At 62.2% G+C, this 26,410-nt stretch overlaps 1 protein-coding gene across 1 annotated transcript in view; it reads right to left on the bottom strand.

Moving 5' to 3' along the window:
• Window positions 1-1,018: 1,018 nt before the first annotated feature.
• Window positions 1,019-26,410, bottom strand: part of SLC7A5 (solute carrier family 7 member 5) — a 35,277-nt gene continuing 9,885 nt past the window's right edge. The window contains exons 2-10 of the mRNA XM_040633200.1: window positions 19,805-19,930; window positions 9,856-9,961; window positions 8,906-8,950; window positions 8,363-8,486; window positions 7,434-7,537; window positions 6,906-7,002; window positions 6,331-6,480; window positions 4,507-4,684; window positions 1,019-3,392 (exon numbers count right to left, since the gene is read on the bottom strand). Of these exons, the coding sequence (XP_040489134.1) occupies window positions 3,337-3,392; window positions 4,507-4,684; window positions 6,331-6,480; window positions 6,906-7,002; window positions 7,434-7,537; window positions 8,363-8,486; window positions 8,906-8,950; window positions 9,856-9,961; window positions 19,805-19,930 (986 nt within the window). The 3' untranslated portion in view covers window positions 1,019-3,336. The remainder of the gene's footprint in view (window positions 3,393-4,506; window positions 4,685-6,330; window positions 6,481-6,905; window positions 7,003-7,433; window positions 7,538-8,362; window positions 8,487-8,905; window positions 8,951-9,855; window positions 9,962-19,804; window positions 19,931-26,410) is intronic.

Here is a 26,410-nt window from a genome sequence, read left to right as displayed (position 1 = left end):
AATTTCATTGGCAACAGTGAAAGGACAGCCCGTCCCTGGGCCGGGGCCGGGGCCGCAGGGTTCCCACCTGCTCCCCTGGGAATGGATGTGGGATTTGTGTGTGCTCCTGGACGCATAATGAGCTGTGTGTGCGTTTAGTGGGGCTCCCTGGAGCAGACAGGGAGCAGCACGGTGCTTGGGTGGGAGTGTGGACCGCTGTGGGCACCTGGCCCCCAGGGGCAGGGTGCGAGGGCATGCAGTGAGGGCAGCAGGTTGGGACAGCCCTGCCCACGCAGCCCCTTCCCCCCTTGGCTTTGGGGCTCAGTATGCAGGGGTGCACACACGGAGTCGGGGTGCCCTGGTGTGCTCGGATGGCAGGCAGCCCTCCCTCACCAAGCCCGTCTCAGGAATGGAAACCCCTCCACCGAGCACCCAAACCTGCGGTCCCAAGGCTCAGGCCGTGGCTGCCCCACAAAGCCCTTCCCACCCTGGCAGATCCTTGTCCCACCCACCCGTCCTCTAGGCCCTGTTCACACACGAACGCTCAGGACACAGCATGCCGGAGTTCCGTTGAGTGTCGTCTGTGGGTCCGTGGAGGAGTGGTGTGGCCGTCAGCCCTGTCCCACTCTGGGGCTCGGATGAGATACTCAAGGATGCTGTGGAAATGAGGGACGGGGCTTGGCCCTCCCTCCTGACCGCAAGCTGGCATGAGCCTCCCCCTGCCCTCCTGCTGCTGGCCCCGGCAGCCGCACCGGCCCGCGGCCCCGCTCTCTTCCATCTCAACTGCAACGCCCCCTCCGAGAGGCACATCCCAACTCCCACTCAGGCCTCCTTCCTGGCCGGCACCACCCATCCTGAGATGGGGGCTGTGGCCACTGTGGCGGGCCTCCCACGCTGCCGGCCTCAAGGAGGCCACGCAGCGAACGAATGAGGTGGGCCAAGACACACACGATCAACCCCCCTTATGCAGACAACGCCCGGGATCATTCCTACACCCAGAATCCGGCGCTGAACAAAAGACACGGACAACCACCAGCAATACTTAAGATTTTGATCGTGTTTCTTCAAAACCAACGAAAACCCCCCCCCCACACAAACCCCAAACTCCCCACCCTGAACCAGCCACGTGCAACAGGTTAGCCACTGACGGGAAGAGAGAGAGACGTTAGGCCACACACGCCACTCCGCAGTAGGTGTCGCGGCCGGCTGACGTGGCCAGGACACACGGGGACGCCAGGACAGCGGAACACCGCGCAGCAGCAAGGGTGGTCGTCAACCCCGCAAATAAATACACATGGAGCCAACAGCATCCTTTAAATTAGTGACACGTCAGGACTGGGTAAAACAGCAGACCCACGCACAAAGGCTTGCTGGTAACGACAGGGTTTGCTTTAAAACAAAAAACACGAAGCCGGACAAACGCGCGTGCTCGGGACACGCGTCAGGAGAGCGGTCACAAAGAGCAGAGTCTCTGCCTTGCCCAGAACGCCACTGTGAAGCGCCACCCCGTGTCTGCGGGCAGGAGGGCCGACTCGGCACCGCCGTCTGAGGGCCCCCCAACCGGGCCGGGTTGGGGGCACGGCTCCAGGAACGGCAGCTGGGACCGCTAACCCGCCTTCACAGCAGGCTTGAGAACAGCCTGTGACCCGCCTGCGTGAGAAGGAAACCCTGGCCCTCCCGGCCCCCCATCGCCGCAGGGGTGACGGTGCTTCGATTCCCCAGATCCGCCTGCAGGCTGCCAGGACCCCTCGGCTCCCCGCATGCCTCCCAGAGCCAGCGCTGTGCTCAGACACAAAGCAGGACGGATGGACAACGGGCAGACTTCTCGGCCTCCCGAGCTGCTTCCAGGTTGCTCTGGGTCCTGGAGCCCGGACGGATGGTAGCAGGCTGGCCACGCCAAGCTCACGCGGCCCTGCGGGGCTCCAGCCCGATGCCTGAGGGCTCAGCTGGACCTCCGCACTGGCCTCAGCTGCCACCCCTGGGAAAGCTCCACGGGCACCAAGACGAAAGCCCGAGGAGTCCGGACAGCCGCAGTGAGAGCAGCGGCCCCAGCGTCCCAGCAGTGGAGTCGGGCCTGGGGAGGGCCATGCCCCTGGGGGGGTGGCGGCTCCCCCCAGGAGCCCGAACCAGCTCTAGGCGGCTTGCTGGGGTCAGTTCTTCCGGCCCCGGAGAGGGTGGTCTTGAGGGACTACCGGGGGGAAGCCCTTCAGGACTCCCCACCATGGTGTCTGCCATTCTGACCTGGTTCGCTGTAGATTTCAAATGTGAGTCTTTGCCTGGAAAAACTCTCGGTCAGTCCCAGTACCGGATATGGAACAGCTCAGAAGCCACGCGACCATAGCCCACACCCGAGTCCTCCTGCCGTCGGGCCTCCGCTCATGCGGGTGTCCAGGGCGGGGTGCGCGAAGCCAGAAGCCCGGTGCGTCCCAGGTGACCGGGCTCTAGCCCAGACGCGGACCCTGCGCTGATGTCCCGGGTGGCGCACATGGTCGGGAGCTTGGGGTCGTCAGCCGCTCGAGATCTCTGCTCGGGGACCCTGCCTGCGGTGGACACCAGCCGCGGGAACCCGCCTTCCGCCGAGCTGGGGGGGCCAGTGTCAGTCACTCTCTCCAGGCAGCTGTTCTGGAGACCTTCTCTTCTCTCTTCTGGGGGTCGGGGAGGGAACTACACTTGGGTCTTTAAGGCAAAGAGACCTAAGTCCCGAGATTAGTTTCACTAAAGTCACTGCATCTGTAACAACAACAAAAGAAAGCCAAGCACGTGGTCTGGCCGCCGTCCGTCAGTGCAACTCTGAGGTCCACACGGCGAGGTCCGAGTCTTGGTAGCTCGCTCGTGGGACTGGAGTGTTCGTGGGACTGGAGTGTTCGGCACTTGGCATCCCTCCCTTCCTGGGAGCCTGTGCCGGGCTGGGCCCCACAACACGACCTGGTCCCTCGGAAGCACACCATGCTGTGGGGGGCGGAGGGCGAAAACCCGCCCCACTCCCCTCATTTCTTTAGAAAATCATCATCTTGGTGGCGTCAACTTGACCCAAAATTTAAATAAAAAAAACAACACCACAAATAAACAAAGGCTGAAAGGTGAAAGTCCCAACGCGGCGACCAGCCTGCGGTGGGTCAGGGGCCCGGCCTCTTCGTGGTGCTACACTCGTGGAGGTTAAGACAGACGTTCGCTTTCTGGGACTAAAGTCGTACCAGTTTTCACTGTGACCCCAGCCCCCTGACCCAGTGGAGGGACGGAGCGGGGCGCTCAGCTGAGCTGCCTGGATGACAGGACCGGAGTCGCTTTTCAAGGGGTGAGATATTTCAACACCATCTTTGTTCATTTTCTTTCCGGCAGCTTCTCGGTGCTTCTTGCTTACGTCTCCTGGGGCACCACCTGCATGAGCTTCTGGCAGAGGACCGTGGTGGAAACTGTGGGCGGGGGGACAGCTTAGTCAGCTGAGGGCAGCGCCGGGCGGTGTGGGCTGCAGCTCACCCCGTCCCCTGTGGCCACACCTCCCAGAGCGGCAGGGGCGGCTACAAACCCAGGGCTCTTTCGGAAACCTCCCGATGCATGTACACGCGCCCGGGGCCCATGGGCCTCCCTGCTGCTGGGAGCCAACCCGCATGTCACCCAGCTGGTGTGGCCGAGGAACGTGGCGGTAGGCAGGCATGGGCTCCAGCCCTCGGCCTGTGTCAGAGCCCGGGGTTCTCAAGAGCCCCGATGGGACGGAGGGTCCAGGCAGACGCCAGGACCGGCAGCTGGCACGCCGTCCTCAGGATGACCACGGCTCGCCTGCAGTCCTGCAGAGATGCTGGAGCAGGTGGGCATGCACCAGGGGCCCAACCAACACCTGGCACCCATGGACCCTGCAAGCACTCATCGTGGGTGCTAATCTCAGGATAGAGGGGGTCCTGCTTCAGGCCCCTGGGCGGCGTCTTCTGAAAAATGACTGACAGGGAGCCTGTGGGCTGGGCTGGAAGGAAAGCTTCCCCCAAATGACCGAGAGGCGCCAGTGAGAACGCAGGACGGCCACCTGGCACGCGGTGCTTGGGGTGCAGGCCCACGGATGCCCTGACTTTTCTAGAATCCTGCCACATTCGGCGTGATTTCAGTCATGGGACCTAAGCTTGGCTTGTGAATGGAGCCCAGGACGGCAATCCTGGGATCCTGCCTTGTCCTTCTCTGCCTTTCTAGGTCAGCCGGCTGTGTTTAAGCTGGTGACAGACGGTGGGATTTCATTACTTGGCAAAAGCAGCCTGCTTCTCTGGAATTCCTTGTTCTGAGATTAGCTGGTGCCAAGCTGAGCGTCTTATCCCTGAAATACGTGTCCAGACGTCACTGCCCAACACGCCACAGCGCCCCGAACCTTGGTCAGCACTGTAAATGCCTCACTGCCGGCCCCTTGGCCGGGGCCTCGCACCCTGTCACCGCCCCTGGCTGACCCTGGGACCTGGGACAGGGGGCGCTCAGCTGTTCCCGGATGAGGGGTTAGACCAGAACTGCAGACGGCCGCGGCCCCGGGCTGAGGACAAAGGTACTCACAGATGCTGTGAAGGAGCCACTTGGGCTTGTTTTTCCACCAGACCCCAAGGAAGTAGACAGGCAGGCCACTAAGGATGATGGTGAAGCCAATGCCACACTCCACGGGGGTCTTCCAGAAGGACACGGCAATCAGGAAGAGGCAGGCCAGGATGAAGAACACGGGGAGGGCCAGGTTCACCTGGGGATGTGGATGGGGAAGTAGCTGAGGCCCGCAGCCTGTCCTCCATCACTCCCGTCCCACACCTCCCACCACCTGCTGTCCTGAGTCCCATCCACCCTGCTGAATGCACCCCATCCCGTGTCCTTGCTGGGGGCATCTTTTCCCTTGGGACCCCCGTCTTGGGCACCCCCTGCACCCCCACTCCAAGCCACTCCTGTGTCCCGGCCGAGCTATGGACGGCTCTGACCTCTGGGGCCTGTTCTAGCCTTTGCCAGCTCCAGCCTGCGTGGTTTTCTGAGTCGGCCTCACACGAGGCAGCCAGGCTCCTGACCACGGAGACCTCTACCCGCCCTCAGCATGGGGGGCCGGGCAGTAACCACTCCAAGCACAGAGAGTGCTGATGGGCAGATGGAAACAAGCAGGTTGGTCCCTTGACCCTTCCCAAGGTCAGGGAAGGTCAGCCTCCTGGTTCCATCACAGGGTGGAGACCTGGGCCCAGCACCCGACACAGTCACCCAAAGGAGGGGCCCCGCGCTTCTGGGAAGACCGTGGCCACCCACTAAACACACAGCAGCACTCGCCTTCTCAGAGAGCCCTTTGTGGACAGGCGGGGCTGCGGTCTGCAGCCCCCCCCTCCGCCCCCCGGAACGCGGCCCACCCACAGAGTTCAAGGCAGAGCTGCAGACACGCCCACAGACCGGCTGGCGGCTCCCGGGACGCTCGTCCCACTTCTGCTTCTCTGTGCCTTCCGCCAGGCAGCCTCATCCACACTGGGGCTCGGCCGTCTGTCTGCACACCGGCAGACCCCGGGGGGTGACGGACGAGTCAGGGTCCCACCAGCTCAGTCCACATGGCACGCCCCGCCTGCCCCACTGTGACAGTGCCAGTCACAGCCCTGGCTGATGTGGGGATGGCGCCCCCCACAAGCGAGAGCTGAGATGATCCCGGGCACTGAGGTTGCCTTGGTCCCCCCAGAGCCTCTCCTGGACCCCGCTGGCCTCTGCAAGACTGCTGGGTGGGGAGCAGGGAGGAGGCTGGTGGACAGGTGCCCATCGTGAGGACCACATGCCAGCAGGTGCTGGACAAGGGACAGGGCCGTGGCTGACGTGCTCACGGGGCCTTTGCTGCACCCCTTCTTGGAGAGACGGTGTCACTCCGGGAAGCTGTACCCCAGGACTGAGCTGACAAGGGCCAGCACCCTGGTTTCTCCTGGGCAGGCCGAGGCTAGGGCGGGCGCTGTGGGCACCTCCACCTGCACCCCAGCTGGTCTCCCCTCCTGCCCTGGCACCTGCCCCTGCCCCGCAGTGCTCATCACCCCCCACCTGGCACGCGGGTTCCGTAGTTACTGCTTCTGCCCTCCTTAGAAGAGAGGCTCTAGGGGACTTAGGGGTCTAATTTGTCCTCTGATGAACCCCAGCACCTGGAGTCACGTGGTCGGCACTTAAGAGGTTCCCGATAACAGTCATCCTGTGAAACAGCTACCTCTCTGCGTCTCTCGGAAGCACGTCCACACAGACCTGCTCCAGCCTCGCCAGAATGTTCTGGAGAAGGTGCCCTAACCGCCGGCCGGCGCAGGGAAGACGGAGGGACAGCGGCTCGCCTGGCCACACGCCAGAGGGCACAGGACTGAGTGGCTGTGCCGGGCCGACCGGCCGGCCGCTTACCTTGATGGGCCGCTCCAGCTCGGGCTTCCGGTACCGGAGCCACAGCATGCCGGCGATGGCCAGGGCCACGCAGAGCCAGTTGAAGAAGCTGAAGAAGTTGATGACGGAGAAGATGTCTGTAGAGAAGGCGTACAGCAGGGTCATGACGCACTGTGAGCAGAGAAACGCGATCTCGTGACGAAACGCCCGCAGAGCTCCCGGAGCGGCCCGCGCCCAGCCGCCCCTGGACAGCGCTCGCTTCGCACCCTTCCACGCTTCCCAGGTCTTCTGTTTCACAACCGCTACACGCAGCTTTTGGAATTAAAAACTTAAAAAAAAATATCTCTGAAGCGCAACGTGAAGACCCACTCATGCCAATGACTCATGTCTCAGTGTCGCCTCGAGTCTGCAGCCAGCGGACAGCAGGCGGAGCCGGGACGGGCTTCGTGCGGACAGAACGCGCAGCCTCCCTCCCCCGGCCTCCGGCTGGGAAGCTCCCAAGACGGGCCCCGAGGGACACGCCAGTCTCCCCCTTCAGCCCGCGTGCCATCGCCCCGGGGACGGAGTGCAGGACACTGGACGGCACTGCCGCTTACCGTAAAGACGAGGGACGGCATGGGTGTCAGGAGCTGTGGGTGGATCATGGAGAGGATGGAGGGCAGGTGGCCCTCCCTGGCCCCCACGAAGAACAGCCTGCGGGGAGAGCAGTGGCCATTCAGCCTCCTCCCCACGCGCCCCCAGGCAGGGCAGGGAGCGCAGAGGGCACATGCCCCTGGGGCTGGGCTCCCTGCCTGGGCTTCTCGGCGTCCCTCAGGGGCTCAGCTGGCAAGGGAAAGACTCGACCTTCCTCACCTCCTGTCCCCCTGGGCCTCCAGTGCCCTGGGCAGGGTTTCGAAATGAACCCGTGAGAGTCCAGAAGGACACAGTTGTGTCACCTCCGAGCAGAGGACCGGGGGACAGAGTAGAGTTCACGGTTCCCCTACTTCCGTTTTACTCAAACAGGACAAAATATAACCTCAAGCACACATTAGAAGGCGGTGTGCCACGGCCTCCCCCGCGCCAGCGGCATCTCCTGCCTCTCCCCAGAGCCCGGCAGACGCAAGGGTGTTTGGGTGGGGGCTCACCGAGAGGACGTGAAGAGGGACCCATTGACGGAGCCAAAGCAGGACAGGCCCACGAAGACGGGGATGATCCAGGACATGACGCCCAGGTGATAGGTTCCGAAGTCCTACAGAGACAGTGAGCGTGAGCCTCTCGGCCCCCAGGCACCCAGCACAGGACTCCAACTTCTCCACCCGGACAACAGGCCGTCCTCACAGCCTGGCCCCAGCACACTTCTGCCTGCACGGCTTCCCGCATGCCCATCGTGAGACGTCTGCAGTTGGAGTGACCCCGTGGGGTCTGCACTTTGGGGGGCAGCCCCAGGGACAGGACCCGGTTCAGCACGGGGCCCTGCGCCTCACTCCCCATCCACACCCGCAGGCACTTGTACCCTGCAGGACGCCAGGGTGGCCCTGTGCACAGCCTCCCTCCATCAGCACATCCGCTCAAGGGAAGGGGAGCACGGCTGTCTCTGGCTGGGCCCCCAGTGGCCCCCCCCCCCCGCCCCCCGCGCGGAGCTGGGTGTTTACTCAGAAGGTGGAGTGGGCGGGTGTCGCAAGAGCTGAGGCCCTGGCTCTGGGGCTTGGTCTGGGGGTTGACAAGGCACTCAGCCGGCCGCCTCTGCGGGGTCCGGAGAGGCCGCGTCGCTCCGCTGAACCCAGGGCCCACAAGTGCAGCGTGCATCCGGGCTGCGGGTGGGGAAAGGCCACCTCCCTGCGCTCGGCTTGCCTGGGACTCACCGTACCCCCAGCCCCACACTCGGCTTTACAAGTCACACAGACCGGCCTGGGGGAGGTTGGGCGACGGGGCTCCCGAGACCCCGGGTTAAGAGCCAGGGCCCTACTCTTTCGGGGGGGTGGCGAAGCACAGCTCCACCGCTCCACGGAGGATGTGGTTCACGGAGGAGGGGCCTGGTGTGCCCGGCCTCGCAGGCTCTGAGGCGGTGTCTTACCACGGCCACAGCCTCGGACGTCAGCATCTGCTCCGTGGACAGTGTGGTGAAGTAGGCCAGGTTTGTCAGCACATACACCAGGGTGACGATGGGGAGGGAGATGATGATGGCCAGAGGCAGGTTTCTGGAAGGAGTGGGAGGGGGGCGTCACCCAAGGGCAGCCCAGCACAGGGCCAGACTGGACGGTGGGGAGCTGGTGTCCCCTCCAACACAGGGGGGCCGGGTCCTGAGCCTCACTGTGCGGGGAAAGCGGCCACCAGCACGGGCAAGGGGCTGGAAGCTGGCAGGTGGGCGGCTGCGTGAACCTGGGCCAGCGACTCAGGCCCTCCAGCCTCGGGCCCCGGGCCTCCGGGGAGCCTTGTTCCAGGCCACACGGACACCATGCAGATAGTGAGGAGGGGCCAGAAGCCAGCACCCCGCCCCAGCACCCCTCCGGTGAGGCCCTGCTCTCGTCCGAGGCCGGGCCCGTGGCTGCCTCTGAGACAGGACCAGGCTTCCTCCTCCTCTCACGTTAAAATAGCACAAGTCTGTTCATACTCATACCTGTAGGGGTTGATCATCTCCTCTGTGACAAAATTCAAGTAATTCCTAGAATTGAGAGAGCAGAATTTCATAATACATTCCTCCCACAATTATTAGGGAAAACAACTCAGACCCCCCGGGAGCCCCTCCTGGCTGTTCTGGGCCCGCAGACTGGGGCTCCCCCCACACCTGCAGGGGTCCCCCTTGGTGAGCAGCTGGGGGCCCCGTGTCCTGAGGGGAATCAGTGCTGCCCACCCCCACGTGGCCTGTCCTCTGATGCATTCTGACCCCCGGGCAGCCAGCACGGTCTCTGAGGCAGAGGCACAGCCCGGCCCAAGGGGGGCACCCTGTGCACCTCCCCCACACGCAGACCCGCTCCACGTGCAGCTCTTCGCGTCCACACCGAGCACTCGAGGGCAGACTCAGAGGCCACGTGGGGAAGAGAGCCGAAGGGCAGCCCTCACGGCTTCCGTGTGCACGTGGAAGGCGCTGATGCACTAAGCGTGTTCCAAGGCACCCCGTCTGCTGCCCGACCCTCTCCTGCATCTTCCCTGCCTGCCGGCCTGCCCGCCTCCAGCAGCTACTCCTAGGGCTTGGGACAGCCTGGCCCGAGAGCAGGGGCCGCTGCTGGGGACCCAGGGGATGGAAGGTGTCGGCCAGGGCCGCAGGCAGGTACCTCGCTCCTGGTGGGGAGAGAACCACCAAGCCCAGCACCTTGAGCCTAAATGCTTCACGTCCGTCAGCAAAGGTCTGTCCACAGGAAGCAGGCTCGCTGTGAGCAGTGCCCAGGGCTGCACTGGCGCACCCCTGTGCTTTTCTGGGATGCGTGGGGCTAGCAGCAGCTCGACGGCCTTGCCTGCGTGCCCCAGAGCTGCCCACGGACGGCCAAGAGACCCGGACCGCTCGACATGTGAGGGCCCACACAGCCTGTGTGTCCCAAAGCCCAGAGGCCCTGACATTCTAGAACCTACCATCCTCCATAGGCAAAGAGGCCGCTGTACAACGCCAGCACAATGTTCCCCACGTCCAGCTTGGTGCCCTCGAACGAGAACTTAGGATCCAGATTGGACACGTCACCTGGAAAAGGCCAAACAGACAGAAAGGAATGCCGGATTAGAGAGCACTGCAAAGAGGTCACACCACAACTTCTGGAATGTTCCTGGAGCAAAACACAGTCACAAACAAAAACGCTGGGCTGAAGGCTTTCCACTGCAACAAATTAAACGCACCTGCTGAGCCACCTCGCCCGTGTTCCCACAGTTACCCTGGGGCCAGGAGCGAGCAGGCACAGCTGACCTGGGGGACATGGTCCCCAAGACACCCTAGCCCACCCGCGACGGGGAGGAGCTCTGCAGACCCTCGGTCACTCTAAGTGCCAGGCGGCTATGCACGCGCTGAGGGACATGTGCATCCACCTGCGGCTCACTCGGGTCAGGAGGAGGGGCTGGTCAGGCCCGGTCACCTCAGAGGACACCCCCTGCACCCGTGACACGAGCCCCAGGTCGGGGCACCCAGGCTTGAGTCTTGGCTCCCCCTTACGTGCTGGGAGAATCTCGAGCTGCTGACCTTAAACCCAGGCTCCTCGCTCGTGGGACAGAGTTCAGAGCATGACCTGTCAGCAAGTATCAGCAGGAAACTTCTCAAAAACAACTCAGATCTGTCCCTGGAACCCAGTAGCGCCCGAGAGACCGCGGTGGCATGAAGTGACGGGGCCGTGCAGCGCGAGCACCTCCCAGAGAGCCGTCCCTGGGGGCATCTCGGCCTGGGTCCTCCGCCTAGACAGACAACAGCAGGGACAGGCAGAGCTCCGTCCACCTCTCTGCTGACCGTTTCCACCGGGAGCGGCCCAGGGGGCCCTGGCGTGTGGTCACACCACCCCAGTGTTTATCCCCCATCCTCTTGGGACACGTGTCATGGGTTTTAGGGCCCACTGTGATCCAGGAAGGTCTTGTCTCAATCCTTGCCTCAAATACATCCATGAAGACCCTCTCTCCACGTAAGGGCACAGTCCAGGTCCCAGGGGACACAGGTTTAGGGCTGCCCAGCTCTGGGGACGGCTATAGCGGGGACATGGGACAGGGCTGGGCACTCAGCCCACCTGCAGCGGCCGCCTGCCAGGCACACACAGCTGGAGGACGGGCAGCACTCTTGGTCGGGTGGGGACCGCCCGTTAGTTTGGGGACCATCTCTAACGGAGTCCTTGTGCTCTCCATGGGAAGGCCTGGGTGGTACCCAGCTGAGAAGCCACTGGTCCAGGCACCGCGGGGCAAGGCAGGGATGGGACCCCGACCCACAGCCGGTGGGTCTGCAGGCGCCCCTGGGAGCCCAAGGTACAGGGGTGATGGCCTCAGTCATGGCAGAAACAGGACACTATGACAGCAGGTGAGGGGTTCGCCAAGGGGACCGCAGAAGGGAGCTCCCGGCACACCTTGTCATCTCGCCACCAGAAGCCTACACTTCCAAAGCAGCTCAGGTCTGTGCCGTGTTCTGGACTCCGCTCACGAGCTTGTTTGTCCTGACCCCACAGGGGTGCTGAGGCCTGCGATCTCAAACCCCAGCCGGGACGTGGACGTGGCCATGGTCTCGTGATAGATAAACAGGCCCCGGGGTGGCCGGCACCTCACCCAGCCCACTGCCCCCGCATGTGACCTGTCTCGGAGGCCCAGGTCCTAGGACTGCCTGGTCACAGAGTGGTCAGCAGGCTGGGTGGACAGGGGCCATGTAGAGAGTGGGCTCAGGACAGCACCCCCTTCATCCAACAGCACCCCAGAGAGCTGCCAGACCCGCCCCCCCCCGCTCCCTCCTGGCGGGTCCCCCAGAGAAATGGTCTGCAGAGCTCCACCACCTCCCACGGCCCTGTCCACGTGCTTCTGCTGCCCAGCAGCTGGGGACATGGAGGCTCGGGCCACCTGTCCGGGGGTGGGGAACTGCCAGCTCGCAGTGGGATCCAGGATCACGACTGAGGACTCACCTCTGGGGACCATGTGCGCGAGTCCACACTGCCCTACCCTTCCCAGAAGCCCCAGCTGCTCCTAAGAGTCTGGGGGAGCCCGCTGAGGCCGCTCTCACTCCCCCAGACCTCCCGAGGACTGCAGGTCCCCATGGCCACTTCTGGAGCATGGAAGGCTTTCCACACAAAGGCTCCTCTCACGGAATGCAGGCGTGTCAGGAAACTGTAACGTTCTCGTGAGTCTGCCCCATCTTCCGACTACAGCCACTTCCATGTATCTTGCTGATCATTCAAATTAAAATTTTTTCACATCGGCTGTGTACAGATTTGGGTGCAGTGGTTCAAACTGGCTCCCCCCTGAATTAGTGACCCTGTGTGCACGTGTGTGATGGAGACATTCCATGCAGAGGTCACTTTAGGGGCCAGCACCCAACCTGGTGCAGGAAAAGGGGAGATGTGGGTGCTCAGGACTCCCGGCTACTACGGATGACGTGCAGCGACGGGGAGAAAAGTCAAGGTGCGACACGCAGCCTGCAGTTTCCAGGGAAGAACAGGCGCTTTCAGCCCCGCGCAACCTCCCGTCTTCCTTAGGCGCCTCTCAAGGTGGCCACCAGTCCCGAGCTGGGACACGTACACTCAGTCGTCTCCTAAGACGGTCACGCGGGGGGTGGAATTCCTGACGTACAACAGTATTTTCTGGGACTTACAGCCTGGTTTTGCAGGGTCTGAAACTCCAGGAAAACACTGCTGTTCTGACCAAACACAGATGAAAGAATCTCCCTGAGGCCTCAGCCAGGCCAGGCCCCTCCGGAGCCCACAAAGGTTTCTATTCCTAGGACAAGTGTGGCTGGGCCATCTGCTGGGACCTCCCTTGGCCGTCTGGGACCTCACTCCCTGCCTGCGAAGTGCCCAGAGTCCCTCGGAGGAGAGCAGACGTCCAGACTCCACAGGACCACACCCCCAGACCCCGCAGCGCCCCCAGACCCCGCAGCGCCGAGTGTGGCTGGCAGCCCTCCTGCTTCTCTCCTGGTCTGTGTGTGGGGGGGAGGGTGGGGGGGGGGAGAAGGCAAAGCTCTGCTGAGGATTTGGCTGCTGCTTCTGGCTGCCAGTCAACCCTCTGCTGAGTTCCTCTGGGCTATCGCCCACCCCATCCGCTCCCCTAGACACAGCGTGCCCCACTGCACACCAGGGACAGAGGGAGGGGTCTCACAGTGACCTGTCCTGAGTGGGCGGCGTGCATGCGTCCCCGGCAGGGCTCCCGCTTTGTTCAGACTCAAACTGTGCTGGACGTCGGCCTAGAAGGGAAACCCCGTAACTTCTCTAGGCTCCTGACCAAATGCCGGCCAAGCATGCTGCCCCTCCTTCTCGATGGGCACCAAGGAGCAGGCACTGGGCCTGGGAGACCGCTCAGGGACAGCGGCTGTGCCTGCCCTCGCTGTCCTGGGGTCCTGCTGGGGCTGGAGCCGTAACAGCAGGTGGTCTTCAGGGAGGTCTGGAGAGCAGCAGGAGGGCCGCCCGGCTCCAGGCCAGCTCCAGCCAGAAGCGGGTGAGGTGGCCACACCTCCGTGTCACGATACGCGTTAGCAGTTGGGCTGTGCCCAGTGGCCATGGCGGTGGTGAGCAGGGGTGGGGCGCAGAAGAGAAGGGAGCCCTCCCGGGAGGAGGCCAGATTCTAGACTCCACATGTGGTCTCAACCACCCACCTGCCCTCTGCAGCCGGGGGACCCACGGTGCTTTCTGAGAACACGTAGGCTTGTCAGGGCCGGGGTGCGGGCTGTCTGGTGCGTGGAGGCAGACGGTCCCGCGCAACACGCTGGGAGGCAGAGGACGGCTCCCCCAGGTGGCAACACCACGGGGCAGGACTCTGCTCGGGAGAGTAGTGACCGATGCTGGGCCCTCATGTACCGCTCCCACTGCTAGGGCAGACATGCAGACTGTGCTGGGCCCCAGAACGGGGTGCCACAGACACAGATGAATGACAACAATCCTCTGGTGGCCACTGTGTTCCAAGCTACACAGGGTTCTATCCCCACAGGGCCCCAGCCCCCAAGAGCAGGCCAGAGAGGGATCGCGAGCAATACAGGCAGGCCCTTCTGCAGGCTCCAAGAGTGGGGGCGTGGGCACCCTGGGACCACCCCTTCTCTGGGGCTTCTCTGCACACCTCAAAGGTACCTCTAAGTTTTGCCCCAAAAGAAGGCAGCATATGCCAGCTGAGGGTGGGTCCTGGCCCTGAGCCCCCGGAGCCCCTCCTAGCCCGAAAACACAGTCCCTGACCAGACCCTCCCGGGAAGGCTGCTGGAAATGGGAATGCCGACGCACAGCCAGAAGCTGGGTCCACCTCCCCCCCACTGGGACCCCCTGCAGACCCAGGGTAACTGGGGTGGGAAAGCTCCAAGGCCCAAGGGAGCAGCTCTCAGGGAAAGCTAGCCCAAATCCCCGCATCACACAGACACAGCCACGGGAACCAGCAGCTCTGCGCACACGCTGACAGGCGTGGTCCTTCCTCCCACTGGGAATGTGCCAGCCCTCTGGCTCCTGGACTGGGAGGACCAGGGCTCTCCACAGTTCCGGCGTCCCCAGAGACCTGGCCTCTGCGTGGGGGGAAGGCCTGCTCAGATGCTCACCAGGGCTTCTCTGGGGCCCGGGGAGCCTGTCAACGCCGTGATCTGGAGAGAGGGCAGTTGGAGGCAGCAGCAGAGAATCCCAGAACCTTAGGGCTGGCGGGGCCCCACCCACCCCCGTGCTTTCCCACAGGCAGAGCAGCCCTGGGGCACCCCTCCTGGGATAGGGACACTGTGAGAAAGTCAGCCCCAAACTGGGGAACATCCACCACGCTGGAACCTTCTGCTTCTCATCCCGCTTTATTCCTCTGGGCTTCCGTGGGACGGTCATCTATGTCATGAGATGGGAACAGGGTCCCCCCGAGAACTCCTGGTAACCTGGAACCTCTGAATGTGACCCGGTTTGAAGACGGAATCGAGGTACAGATCTCAAGATGAGATCATGGATTAGGGGAGGCCCTGAAGTCCACGAGTGTCCTCGGAAGACACAGAGACACAGGAAGGGGACACAGGGACGAGGCCGAGAGGGCCGAGTGCTGCAGCCACAAGCCCAGAGAGCACCGGAAGCTGGAAACACAAGGAGGGAGCCCCCCACGAATTTCAGAGGGAGTGCAGCCCTGCGTTTGGACAACAGGACACTGCAGACAGACCAACGGGCCTCACTCCATCTGGGTCAGACGCCCTGGCTTCCACTGCGCTCACGGACGTGGCCGGGACAAGTTGTGGCGTTGGGTCCTGCTTCGGATCACGGGTCAAGTGAACAGTGTCTGGCCTCAGGCTCCTGCTCTGTAAGACAGGCTGTCACGTGTGGGGCCACCGGGTCCTGGCAATCTGAGTCCTGCCTGGCCAGTGAGCTCTGCGTGACTGGTGCCCTTCATGGGCTAGGGCAGGAAGCACCGCGATGGGTCTCCTGCTCCACCCGGAGACCAGCATGCTGGGAGGGGATGCCTCCTGCGGCAGGCTCATCAGGCTGTCTTCCCATTTCCCCACCGCGGAGGGACGTGCCTGGAGCGCAGTGCCCGTCCTGTCTCTGCCGGATGTCTGGGAACAGTGAGGGGGCAGGAATCTGGGTTTGAGGAGGCTGACAGGAGGTCGGGGCTTCCACACCTGGCCAGTGTCTCTGGGACCCTCTGTCTTTTAAGCCCCCTGGAGGAACGGGCTCCTTGGCCTCAAGATCTGCTTCAAACCTCAAATCCCAGTTGCAAAGGGCCCTCTCCCCCCTGCACAGGCTGCGAGAGACTCTGAGAACCACGTGTGCCCAGCACGGGGCTCTGTGGCTGCCCCTGCCCAGGGCACGGGTGAGCTGAGGGCCGCAGTGAGAGTGCCCGACTTCCCCGACTTTGACTTCATGCCAGACGGTGGCACAAGCAGAGCATGTGACTGCAGATCTGTTCCGATTCTGGAGGCTGAGCAGTGCGGAGGCGTGGAGGCCTCAACTACGAATTATCAAAGAGCAGGGGTGCCTGGGTGGCTCTGTCAGTTGGGCATCTGACTCGTGGTTTTGGTTCAGGTCACGATCTCAGGGTCGTGGGATGGAGCCCCTTGGCGGGCACGGCGCTCAGTGGGGAGTGCGCTGGGCATTCTCCCTCTGCCCCTCCCTCGCTCGCATTCCTCTCTCTCAAATGAATCTAAAAAAATTACCAAAGAACATCCGCAGGGAAAAACACCCACGCCCGCCTCGACGGTACCTTAGGGACAAGTCCTCCCACAGTGGCCCCGGACATTCTGAGGGACAGAGGGGCCCATGGGGCCACGGCCCTGCCCTGCCCCCCTCCCTGCTCCTGGGACCCGGGGGACCAGAGTGGAGAACCAAACCCCAGCCCTGCATGGCCCCCCGGTGCAGTGCCCTGCAGTCCCGGCATGACAGAGAGGAGCCACAGCCCACTTGACAGGGCTGCTCGCTGCAGGGGCTCGCCCCCTCCTGCACGGGCTGTCTCCCATGCGTCCCCCATTCCGAGATGCCCCTGTCACGTCAGGTGCCTGGACGTAGAAGACAATCAGAGCCGCGTTCAGGAGCCTCTGCTTACAGTGCAAACCACACCCGTGTCTCCCAGCACTTGGGGCCAATGTCCCAGCAGCGGGGCGAGCTCGTGTGGGCTGCTGCAAGGGGGGGCCAGGAGCTGGGGCGCAGGGGGCAGGGGCTGGGGCGCAGGGGGCAGGGGCTGGGGCGCAGGACTGCTTGGCACACGGAGACTTCACCTCCCACGACCTCCCTCAGCAGAAGGTATCCTGTTCAGACGTAGAGTGGGAGGGAGGAAGTGCTCTGTGGACCGTTTTTATCTGTACAACAAGGCAGTCCACACTGTAACTGCTCTCCCGCTGACACTGCAGCAAGAGCAAAACCACAGGGGCCCATTGTGTGTCCTCTGGGGGGACCTGGGCAGAGGGACGCGCCTTCTGCACCCCACTCCCACCTCTGGTCTGAGAAACGCCAACTTGGCTTTGGGAGCGGCCTGACCTTAGGGCTGTGGCCCCTGTGGGGCATCACACATAAGGAGTCCACAGACCAAAAGGACAAAAGCAGGTGGAGGCAGCCCGCATGTATGAGCGTCACGGTGCCCTCCGCCCACCCCGCCGGCCTGCTTCCCTGCGGCCTCCCATGCTTCGTACAACAGCCACTGGATCTGAAATGCTGACCTGAGCTCGGTCTCCCCTTCTGGAAATGCTGGGAGCAAATCCAGACAGCTCGCATGGCGCCAGGCCTGCATGCCTGACACTGCGGGCGCCCTCCCACCCCCAGCTACTGGGCAGCTAAGCAGCTCCCACACCAAGATCCCAGCCTGGGGCCGAGCAGAGCGGTGCCTTTGTCCCCCTGACTCTGCCTTCATCCAGCCGCCCCCCCATCGCCCTGAGTCCTGGTCTGGGCTGGCGCCCCGTCTGCCTGTCTGTAATCCTCCTGTTCACGCGCTGTCTGGTGTCCTCAAATCACAGCCGAGCTCCGGCCAGCAGGGCCCAGTCCTTGTCAGGGCTCAGCCCCGAGTCACATTCAGGGCCTCAGAAGGTTCCGGTGAAGGATGGTGGCAAGAACGAGGGCAGACTGCTCACGGGTCTCGTGATGGCCGAACAACGGCCAGCTGGACTCAAGCCCCCTCTGCAGCCCTTGGGCCCCCCGGGTGCTCCGTGGGCTGGGGAGGAAGACCGACCACTCAGAGCCCAGGTGAGCAGGGCAGTCTGAGCAGGGGACAGTCTGAGCACAAGCGAGTCAAGACCCTGCTCCAAGGATCCAGGGCCTCCCGCCAGCCATCTGCACAGGGACCGGGCAACATGCAGGCTGCCCGAGGGAAGACGAGTCAGACCACAGACTCCGCTGGAGGAGAAGGGGGTCAGTTTTGCAACCATGTGTCCCCCAGAAGGGAAGGCATTCATCTTAGAACAACACAAATCTCCTGAAGAAAACCAGGAGGCAGAATTCTGCAGACACCGCACTGTATCCCGAGTTCAGAAAGGAACTGCTTCGGGCGGGGGGGGCGTTCTCGACAGCAACAGAATCCTAAACACATTAGGTATTCTAGCCGAACAAAAGCTCTTTGCTACCCCAACTGAAAAGTGTTTTTACAGAAGTCAGGTCACCCCTCCACATTCTTCATCGGTCTGAAGCTAATCAGACCGGCCAAGCAAATAGCTCCACGAGGAGATCTTCTATCAACCGACATGTTTCCTAGCTGCACAAAGGCTGGCCCGCCGGTCCTGCCCGGCCGACTTCTTCACGAGGCTGCACGGTTACTCAGCCCCGACCCGGGTCCTCGAGACGCGAGGAATAAGGAAGAAGATACAGTCCTGTCTTCAAGAAGATGCTGGGCCCTGGAGTCCCGGGAAGGCTCTCGGAGTGCGGAGCGTACCCCCGGCGCTACGGCGGCCCACATTCGGGGCCGATCCGCCCCTCCCAGCCCTGCCTGGTCGGCACGCCCGAGGCCTGGAGGATGTTAAGGATTTCCTGGGTGGTCTGAGACATGCTCCCAGGATGAAGTCCAGCTCCCAAAGCAGTGACCCACCTGCCCCAGAAAGTGGTCTGGAAATCCGGGGGGATTTTCCCCTCGATGCTGACGATGATCGTGGCTCGTGGGTGCTGGGTTCCCATCAGGTGCCACAGCCACGCTAGAAACCTTGACACACGTGAATGTATTCAATAAAGACGGTCTGCCCGAGTTATCTGAACTCTCGCTTCCACGTTACTAGGCCAGGGTAGACCAGCATGTGGGCTTCTCTCTAGCCCTAGAGAGGGCCGTGTGCACCCAAATCTCCTGAATCATGAACGCCCCCGGGGAACGGGCCCACGGTCTATGGATGCTGGGTTCCTATAAAGCGTGGTGGCCTGAGTGGCCATTACAGGGAAGGGTGCAGGAGAGGCCGGAACTGCAAGAACGGATTTCTGGGTATCACAGGCAGATGCCCGGAGGACACGGCAGATATGGGGCCATTACGGGTTTTCCACCCACTTGCTTCATAGCTAGCCAGCACGTGAAGAGGGCAGGCTAGGATGAAGATGCCCACAGACACCACGTGGGGTGCCCTGCTGGAGAAGCCTGCGCACGAGGGGTATGCAGCCCTGCGCTGGCACGCCATCTTGGATGACACAGACCCAGCCCCAATCCTGGCTCTCCTGCTGCCCCCGAGATGGGTGAAGCAGCCTATCAGCGCCCCTGCTGAGCTGGGAGCACAGGTGCTGCCTTCCCGCACCCCAGGGCTCCAAAAACACTCGGACGTGGAAGGAGGCAAACACAGAGGTTGTGGGGCACTCGCCATGGCTCTGCGTGTCCCCTGCACACGAGGCTGTGCGTCCTCATGGTGACCCTCCCTGAAGGGGCCCCCAAAGCTGACTTGCACCAGCTCCTGCGGGATCGCTGGTCTGTGAGAACCGAGCAGATGCCCAACCCACCAGGAGAAACCGCGTACTTCCATTCCCAGCACTGCGAGGACGCGCTGCTGCCAAGCGCCACGGCGTGAGCGATCCAGACGGATAAGACAAAGCGGCTGACCACAGTGGGAGCGGTCAGCACGGCAAGACGCTCCCTGGGGGTGGCCACCCTCCACCCAACAGGCCCTTGGGATTTGGGGCCCCGTGTGCGAGATCTGATCCGGTACCAGTTCCATCCCACCCTGCTCTCTGTGTGCTGGGCACAGCCCTGAGGCCCCTCTGCAGACCACCATGTCACCGTCCTACCCCCGCCCTCACGTGTGGGTCGGAGAGGGGGGTTTGGAAGGGACAGGGTGAGTCCGTTTCTCCCCATCGCTCGGGATTTAACTTATTCGGTCTTTGTAACGACATCAGTGCCTCTCGCCGACAGCGTGACCGGCTCAAAGGAAGGCAGACCTTCGGGGCCTGGGGCATTCGGGGATGGGGCCCGCCCCCCCCAAGCACAGCAGGGCCTTGTGGGACACGTGGTGGGGGCGCCCAGAGCTTGCACTCACCCCTCCCGATCTGGATGAAGCCGAGCAGGATGATCAAGGCCAACGCCAGGAGCTTGGCGGCGGCGAAGGCGTCCTGGACGCGGGTGGCAGCCTTCACGCTGTAACAGTTCACGGCCGTGAGCAGCACTGCGGAGAGAGGGCGGTGGTGAGTCCCGCGCGATGGGCGGCCACAGGGGACAGGGGTGGCCCCAGAGAGGGCAGCCCAGCCCCGCTGGCCTTGCTCTGGGCTCTCCTGGCTCAAGGTCAGAGGCTGAGAACCACATTTCTTGACTCTCAAAACAGCTATAATCCCACACACCCTGGGCTATCGTAAAGATTTTTTTTTTAAGATTTTATTTATTTGAGAAAGAGCGAGAGAGTACGTGCGTCCAAGAGAGTGAGAACACCAGCAGGGGGAGGGGCAGAGGGAGAGAAGGAGAAGCTGGCTCACCGCTGTGCAGGGAGCCTGACCTGGGACTCGATCCCAGGACCCCAGGACCATGACCTGAGCCAAAGGCAGAAGCTTCACGGAGTGAGCCACCCAGATACCCTGACATTAAGAACTTTTAATGAATGAATTTCAACCTTCTACCGGACTCTGAGCAAAGCCCACCCCACCCTGCCCCCACCCCACCTGCTGCACACCTGAGGCACTATCTTCAGAGCGCAGGTTATAAACACAAAGGCACCTCTGCTGCTGGAAGGAGGCTGTGCTCACCCGTGTGCACCTCTCACCATTTGAGCCTAACTTAGGTGCCCACATAGCCCACCTAACTTCCCGAAAGCGGGAAACTCTTTTTGCAGAGGGAACCTTCTGGAATCCCACAGAGGACACAGGTAAGTGAGGCACTGTTAGCATGAATCCATATGACAAGCCAAGGGTGGGACCATGGGGGGCAATTCTGACACACGAAATGGGGACTGAAGGCAAGGCCAGGCCCAGGGAGGGCAGTCAGCAAGAGGCAACACTCAGGTGGGCCCAGCTGGGGATTTTAACAGCATATGCTGAAGACTGGAAATCACACCAATCACAGCTGGTCCCCCGACCTGGAAGGGAGGGGGGTGAGATTGGGGGGGGCACAGGTGGGCCGCTAAGCCAGGCTCCACAAACGCGCCCAGATGCGCGTAAGCAGGCCCTGCCTGGCTTCCCGGGAGACCCCTGGCCCTGACCCAAAGTGGAGGCATCCATATGTTGAGATACCAGGCGTGCAGGAGACACTGTGAAGTGTGGGGACCTCGCGAGCTGGCTATTATCCCAGCCACTTACAGCGAAGCAAAACTATATTAAAACAAAGGCAACAAACCCTCAACACTCAGACCTTCCAACTCACTACTCCTAACTCGTGCGCTCTCAGCTGCTGGGAGACGCTCCGAAGGTGAGCTCACTAGGCTGCTGCCTGGCTCCGCGCACGGCGCCCTCCGGAAGGCGCCTACCATCGGCTGCCTGGGAGCATTCACACCAGGGAACCTGCAAGGGCACAGAGCGGGGCCTTGCCTTCCTGGGGGCTAGTCTTCTGCCTTTAACCCGCAGGGCCTGGACCTGGGAAGGGCCTCTCCACGAGCCCCCTACTCCCACTGCTTCTCCACGGGCTGCACTGAAGGTAAGAAACGCTGGAAAGTCTGCACATCTTTTCTCTTTTCGACACAGAACTAACCCAGGACTGGCAGACCCCAGGGGGCTTTTCCCCAGCTAAAGTCAATCAATGAAATTTTACAATTCGAGCAGGAAGGCCCCAAGAAATAAATCCCTACTAATGAACTGGGTAAGACGCAACAGCTCAGGTAGAAGAAAAACAAGAACTCTCCCAGCTCACTTCACCCTGCCACCAGCTTATCGCTCCAGGAAATTAACTGACACCTTAATAGCACCCCCCCCCCCGCCATGTTTCTCACTGCTCTGAGCTCTGGCTGATGCAACGGCCGACCAAGATTGTGCTCTGCACTGAAGTTCAGACTGAAAACTGCTCTCAAAGTCGTCACTTGTAGCTGCCATTACTCAGCAGTTCCCGCGCTGGGTAGGGCAGCAAAGAGCAGTGGCGTTTGGGCCTGGCATGGAACCCGGCCAAGCCCCTTGGGTTCGTAGGCTGTGGTCTGCACCTGCACCTGCCAGGCCACGCAGTAAAATGAGCTGCTGCGGGGAGGCTGCCGTCCAGACACAGTGTCCACACCAAAGGACTGAAGGAGGAGCTGAGCCTGGCCGGGAAAGGCTCAAATGTACACAGGGCAAACAGCACCAGGGACCTTCACGTGGCCGCGGGGAGTGGGGACATGCTTAGTCCAGGCCCACAGAACCAATGGGGAGATGGCTGTCCCGCATCAGCCATATCAGCACTGCCATTCTCTGCACAGAAGAGGAAACAGGCCCAAGATGGTAGGGGCAGACCCAGGACTCTGGCATGTATCTGGCAGCCCCACGGTGATCACAGTGGCGGACAGGGAGAGGAGAAGTAGCAGAGTTCCCTTGTCTTAGCCTCCCAGGGGAATGATTTCAGTCTGGTGCTCATTGATCCCACTGGCCGCATGGCTGGGATCCGGGATGGAAGGGCCTTCCTGCCACCGGATCCCAGGAGGCCTCTGCACAGCCAGAGGGTGGGGCCGGGGTTTTCTGGGACGGCGTCACATTTCCTTACAGGGTGACTGTGACAGTCACGGAGGCACACATGCCTCTGACCCCTCCTCACCAGGCCCAGGTGGCCAGCACTCTGTATGCAGAAGCACTTCCGGCAGGAGGCTGGCCCATTGCATCACTCCCCCATTCATGCCCCAGGGAGGCAGGGCGGGTGGGGGAGGTGTCGCCCAGCCGCACCCGGGAGGCGGCTCTTCCCCCGCCTGCTGGACACCCTGCCGAGCGCGGCTTCTTGCAGGTTGCTCTCCTGGCAGCGGCACGCAGGCATGGCTCTGGACACTGCAACAGCCCAGCCAGCACCACGCAGCCAGCCCTGATTGCCGCCTCTGCTCCGCCTGCTCCTCTGGGGTCTTCCCAGCCCTCTCCCCATTTCACAGAGGACAACCGAGGCTCCAGGAAGGGGAGCAGGCTTGCCCGGAGCCCCCGGCTCACGGTCGTTCCTACTGCAGTGCCCACCCATGCTGTGCTGGGCTTAGTGGTCACTGGGGCAGGACAGAGGCCCAGGGTCCTTCCTCTTCCACGCCACTGCCCCTCCATCAGGAAAGAGAGGTGCACACCTGCCTGTGCCCAGACCCGACCCGCTGCTCCCACTAACGCGTCCTGAGCCCTGCCCAGCAGGTGCAGAGAGCCTCTCTTCACACCACGGCAGCTCGAGGTCACATTCAAGATAACCAGGTCATGGACAGGCAAGGCGGGCTGCAGGCGGGAGGGGAAGGGACCTGCTCACAGAACAAAGGGGGCTTTGTAAGTGAAATACTTGATGAAACTTTCATGTTCACTGACTTTGGCTGACGAGTACATAAATGCTTTAGTATTCTCCATGCTGTTCCTTTTTTAAAAAGTTTCAAAATGAAATAAAATCTTAAGTAAACAAAAGCATTCATCAGGGACCCACTGTCTCTGGCCCTCACAAAGCAGCTGGTAGCGCCCCTCCCCGTCCTGCCTTTGGCTCCGGCACCTTGACCAGACGCCTGGCGGGGGGCTGCTGCTGGGTGTGTGAGATAGCGACACTGGGATTTGGGCCTAAGGCGAGAAGGCACTGAGGGTTAGTGGTGTGGTCACTGTCCCTACGGACTCGACTCGTGGCACTCCATGGCCTGGGGACGAGAAGTGCCGGAGTCACACAAGGGGGCCGTGGACCGCAGCTGCAGGGCACGGGCCCACTGGCCAGCCTGCGGACGGAGATGCCATCAGGAAGGCTCCCCACGGGGCGCCTGGGTAGCGCAGTTGTTAAGCGTCTGCCTTCCGCTCAGGGCGTGATCCCGGCGTTCCCGGATCGAGTCCCACATCGGGCTCCTCCGCTGGGAGCCTGCTTCTTCCTCTCCCACTCCCCTGCTGTGTTCTCTCTCTCGCTGGCTGTCACATAAATAAATAAAATCTTAAAAAAAAAAAAAAAAAAGGCTCCCCACACTGGCACCCCCAGATAAGTGGGGCTGTGCTCATGCGTGCTGACAGCTGGGGCCAGGGAGATAAGCCAGCTCTTGGCTGCCCGAGGACCGCCAGGAGCAGGCTGGGCCTGGCGGTCGGTCCGCAGACCACGCTGGGAGCTTGTCCTTGAGGGGTGTGTCCATCCCACCCTCATCCTGCTGCGACACGGGCCACCTCCCTGGCCAGCAGGAGCACCCAGCTCAACCTCAGCGAAGGAGCCAGGGTCTCAGGGGCTCCCCCTGCACCTCGATGGTGGGCGGCGCTGCGCAGTGAGGGAAGGACGACCCCACAGCCACACAGGACACCTGGTCACAAGGAGAGCCTGGCTGCAAGCTCCAGCCCCGGCTCCAGGCTGCCTGACCAGGTGACCTCTGTTGAGATTCCTGCCAGCAGACCTAAGGCTGCACATCCCCAGGGGGCCGCTCGGGCCCCGGGCGCTGGCTCACCCCCAACCTGTGATTCTCAGGCTCCCCTCAGAAAGCACCCTGTGACCCTCCCTGACCCTGAGTGTGGGGTGTCCTGGGGGTGCTGCCACCGGTGGTGCTTGATGAGACCCGGGACACCCGCACGCTGCTTCCCCGTCCCAGGTGTGGCCCCCATGCTGCTGACGTCACAAAGGCACACGCAGGGGGAACACAGAGAAGGTGCCCTGAGCAGAGGGGACGTACTCCCCACTAGCACACAGGCCACCAGCCTCCTCTTGGCCGTGGCTTCTGCCTGAGAAGGTGGTTATCTGAGCAGGACTCAAAGGCTCCCTCCCCAGCCTGGCCCCACTTGACCTCTCCTCCCCGAGCCACGCCAGTGACCCCAATCACCCACCACAGCCCCGACCCCTCCTAGACAGCAGCCTCCTGTTAAACGTATTCATTCGGCTGTTCCACCCACAGGGGTAGGGCTGATATGTGAAGGGTGCCTGTTTTCATTTAAAAACACCAAAACAACAGCAAAAAAATTTTAAGATAAAAATAAGTTACCAAAAAAAAAAAAAAAAAAAACCCACACCAAAAAAAAAAAAAAAAAAAAAAACCCACACCAAAACAAAACACAAAAAACACTCCAACTGAGAGTAAAATGCTGATGGGCGTACTAGGCCCAGTAACCAGGGGTGCGTGGATGCTCGTACAAACTCAGCCACGATCTTGATCACAAGAGCCATGTAGGAGCACCTGGTGTGTACTCAGGCTCTATCATTCGGTGCCCTCGGTGCACCCTGGGGGGCAGGCCAAGCCCCCCCACCCCCTGCCCCTGCTGACTTGAGGTCAAACACGCCAGGGGAAGGTCATGAATAAGCCCAAGAGAACCATCCAAAACCACACCATCTGGGTACCTACTTACTGATCAGGAACTCAGTCCAATGTCCCCCCAGGGGCTGCAAGGATGGAGCCCACTCGTCCCCAGCCCAAGGCTCTGCAGGGACTGTCCCCCCAGGATGGAAGGGCCCAAGGCTCAGAGCCCCCAGGCCTAGAACCTCACTGCCTGAGCCCTGCTTAGGAGCCAGTGGCGGGCTCCTCATGGGTCTCTCTGAAGAAGAAGGTGCTTTCTGCAGATGGTGTTTGGGCCCTGGACACCAAGGGCCAACACCTGGGCAAGGTCGGTCTGCGGCCTGTGAGCAACGCCGCCTGACACCTGCGGGGTCCAGCTGGCAGAAGACGGCCAGACGGGGCAGACACAGCAACGCCACGCAAATGAGCACTGTCTGACCTCAGCTTCGCTGGCAGGGACAGGAAGTGGCCGTGGGGCTGTGCCAATTCCAGGAAGCCCCGCCAGCCGGGTCCCCGGGTGCCCGCGCGGCCAGCCTGGAGCCTGGCCCCCCATGGGTCAACATCACGTGCTCACTCTAGGTCTGGGCCCCGAGCCTTGGCTGCAGGTGCGCAGGCTCCTAGGGCAGCACCAGGGACCGTGGGCTTGCCCAGGCACTGCGAGGAGCCTCGAGCACAGGCGGGCTCGGCCCATGGCCTCTGCCTCTGGAAAGGAGATTATCTGAGCAGGACTCAAAGGCTCCCCCACCAGCCTGGCCCCACTTGACCTCCGCAGTCTCCTGTCCTGCCTTCGCCTTACTTATCCAAGCTCACCCAGCACATGCAGGGGCCCAGAGCTTCATGGGGGCTCGTTTATCAGCACCTGGCCCCTGGCCCCTGCAGGTGCAGATGTCCTCTTGGCTCTCCGCGAGTCGCGCTCCCGACAGGCAGCCTGATGGCCGTGATCACCTGCACCTCCCCCATCCAGCACTACTTCTGTTGTGCCTTAACTTTCTTGGCCCTCCCAGTGACAGATAGGATCTCACACTCCCTGGGACGCCTCAGGGCGACTTCACCTTTGCTGGGCTCTAAAGAAAAGGAATGGGCATGACCCCAAACCAAACTGATAAGGCTGACCTCACCTCTGGAACGTGCTAGAACACTGAGCTGGTTTAGGTCAAGAGCTCTGCTCCAGACCCACCCAGTGGCAGGGAGTTGTTTCCACGCGGCCCAAGGCTTCCCCAGCCAAGAGGCCGCTAGAGGCCTGTGGGAGAGGCCGACGTGACCTCTCCACGCAAGTGAGGACACTGGCTTTCAAGCCACCCCCCCCCCCCC

This window comes from Ursus maritimus, unplaced genomic scaffold, assembly GCF_017311325.1.
Source record: "Ursus maritimus isolate PB19 unplaced genomic scaffold, ASM1731132v1 scaffold_19, whole genome shotgun sequence".
NCBI lineage: Eukaryota > Metazoa > Chordata > Mammalia > Carnivora > Ursidae > Ursus > Ursus maritimus.
Note: the sequence above shows the minus strand (reverse complement) of the source record. Positions and strands in the feature narration are given on the sequence as shown.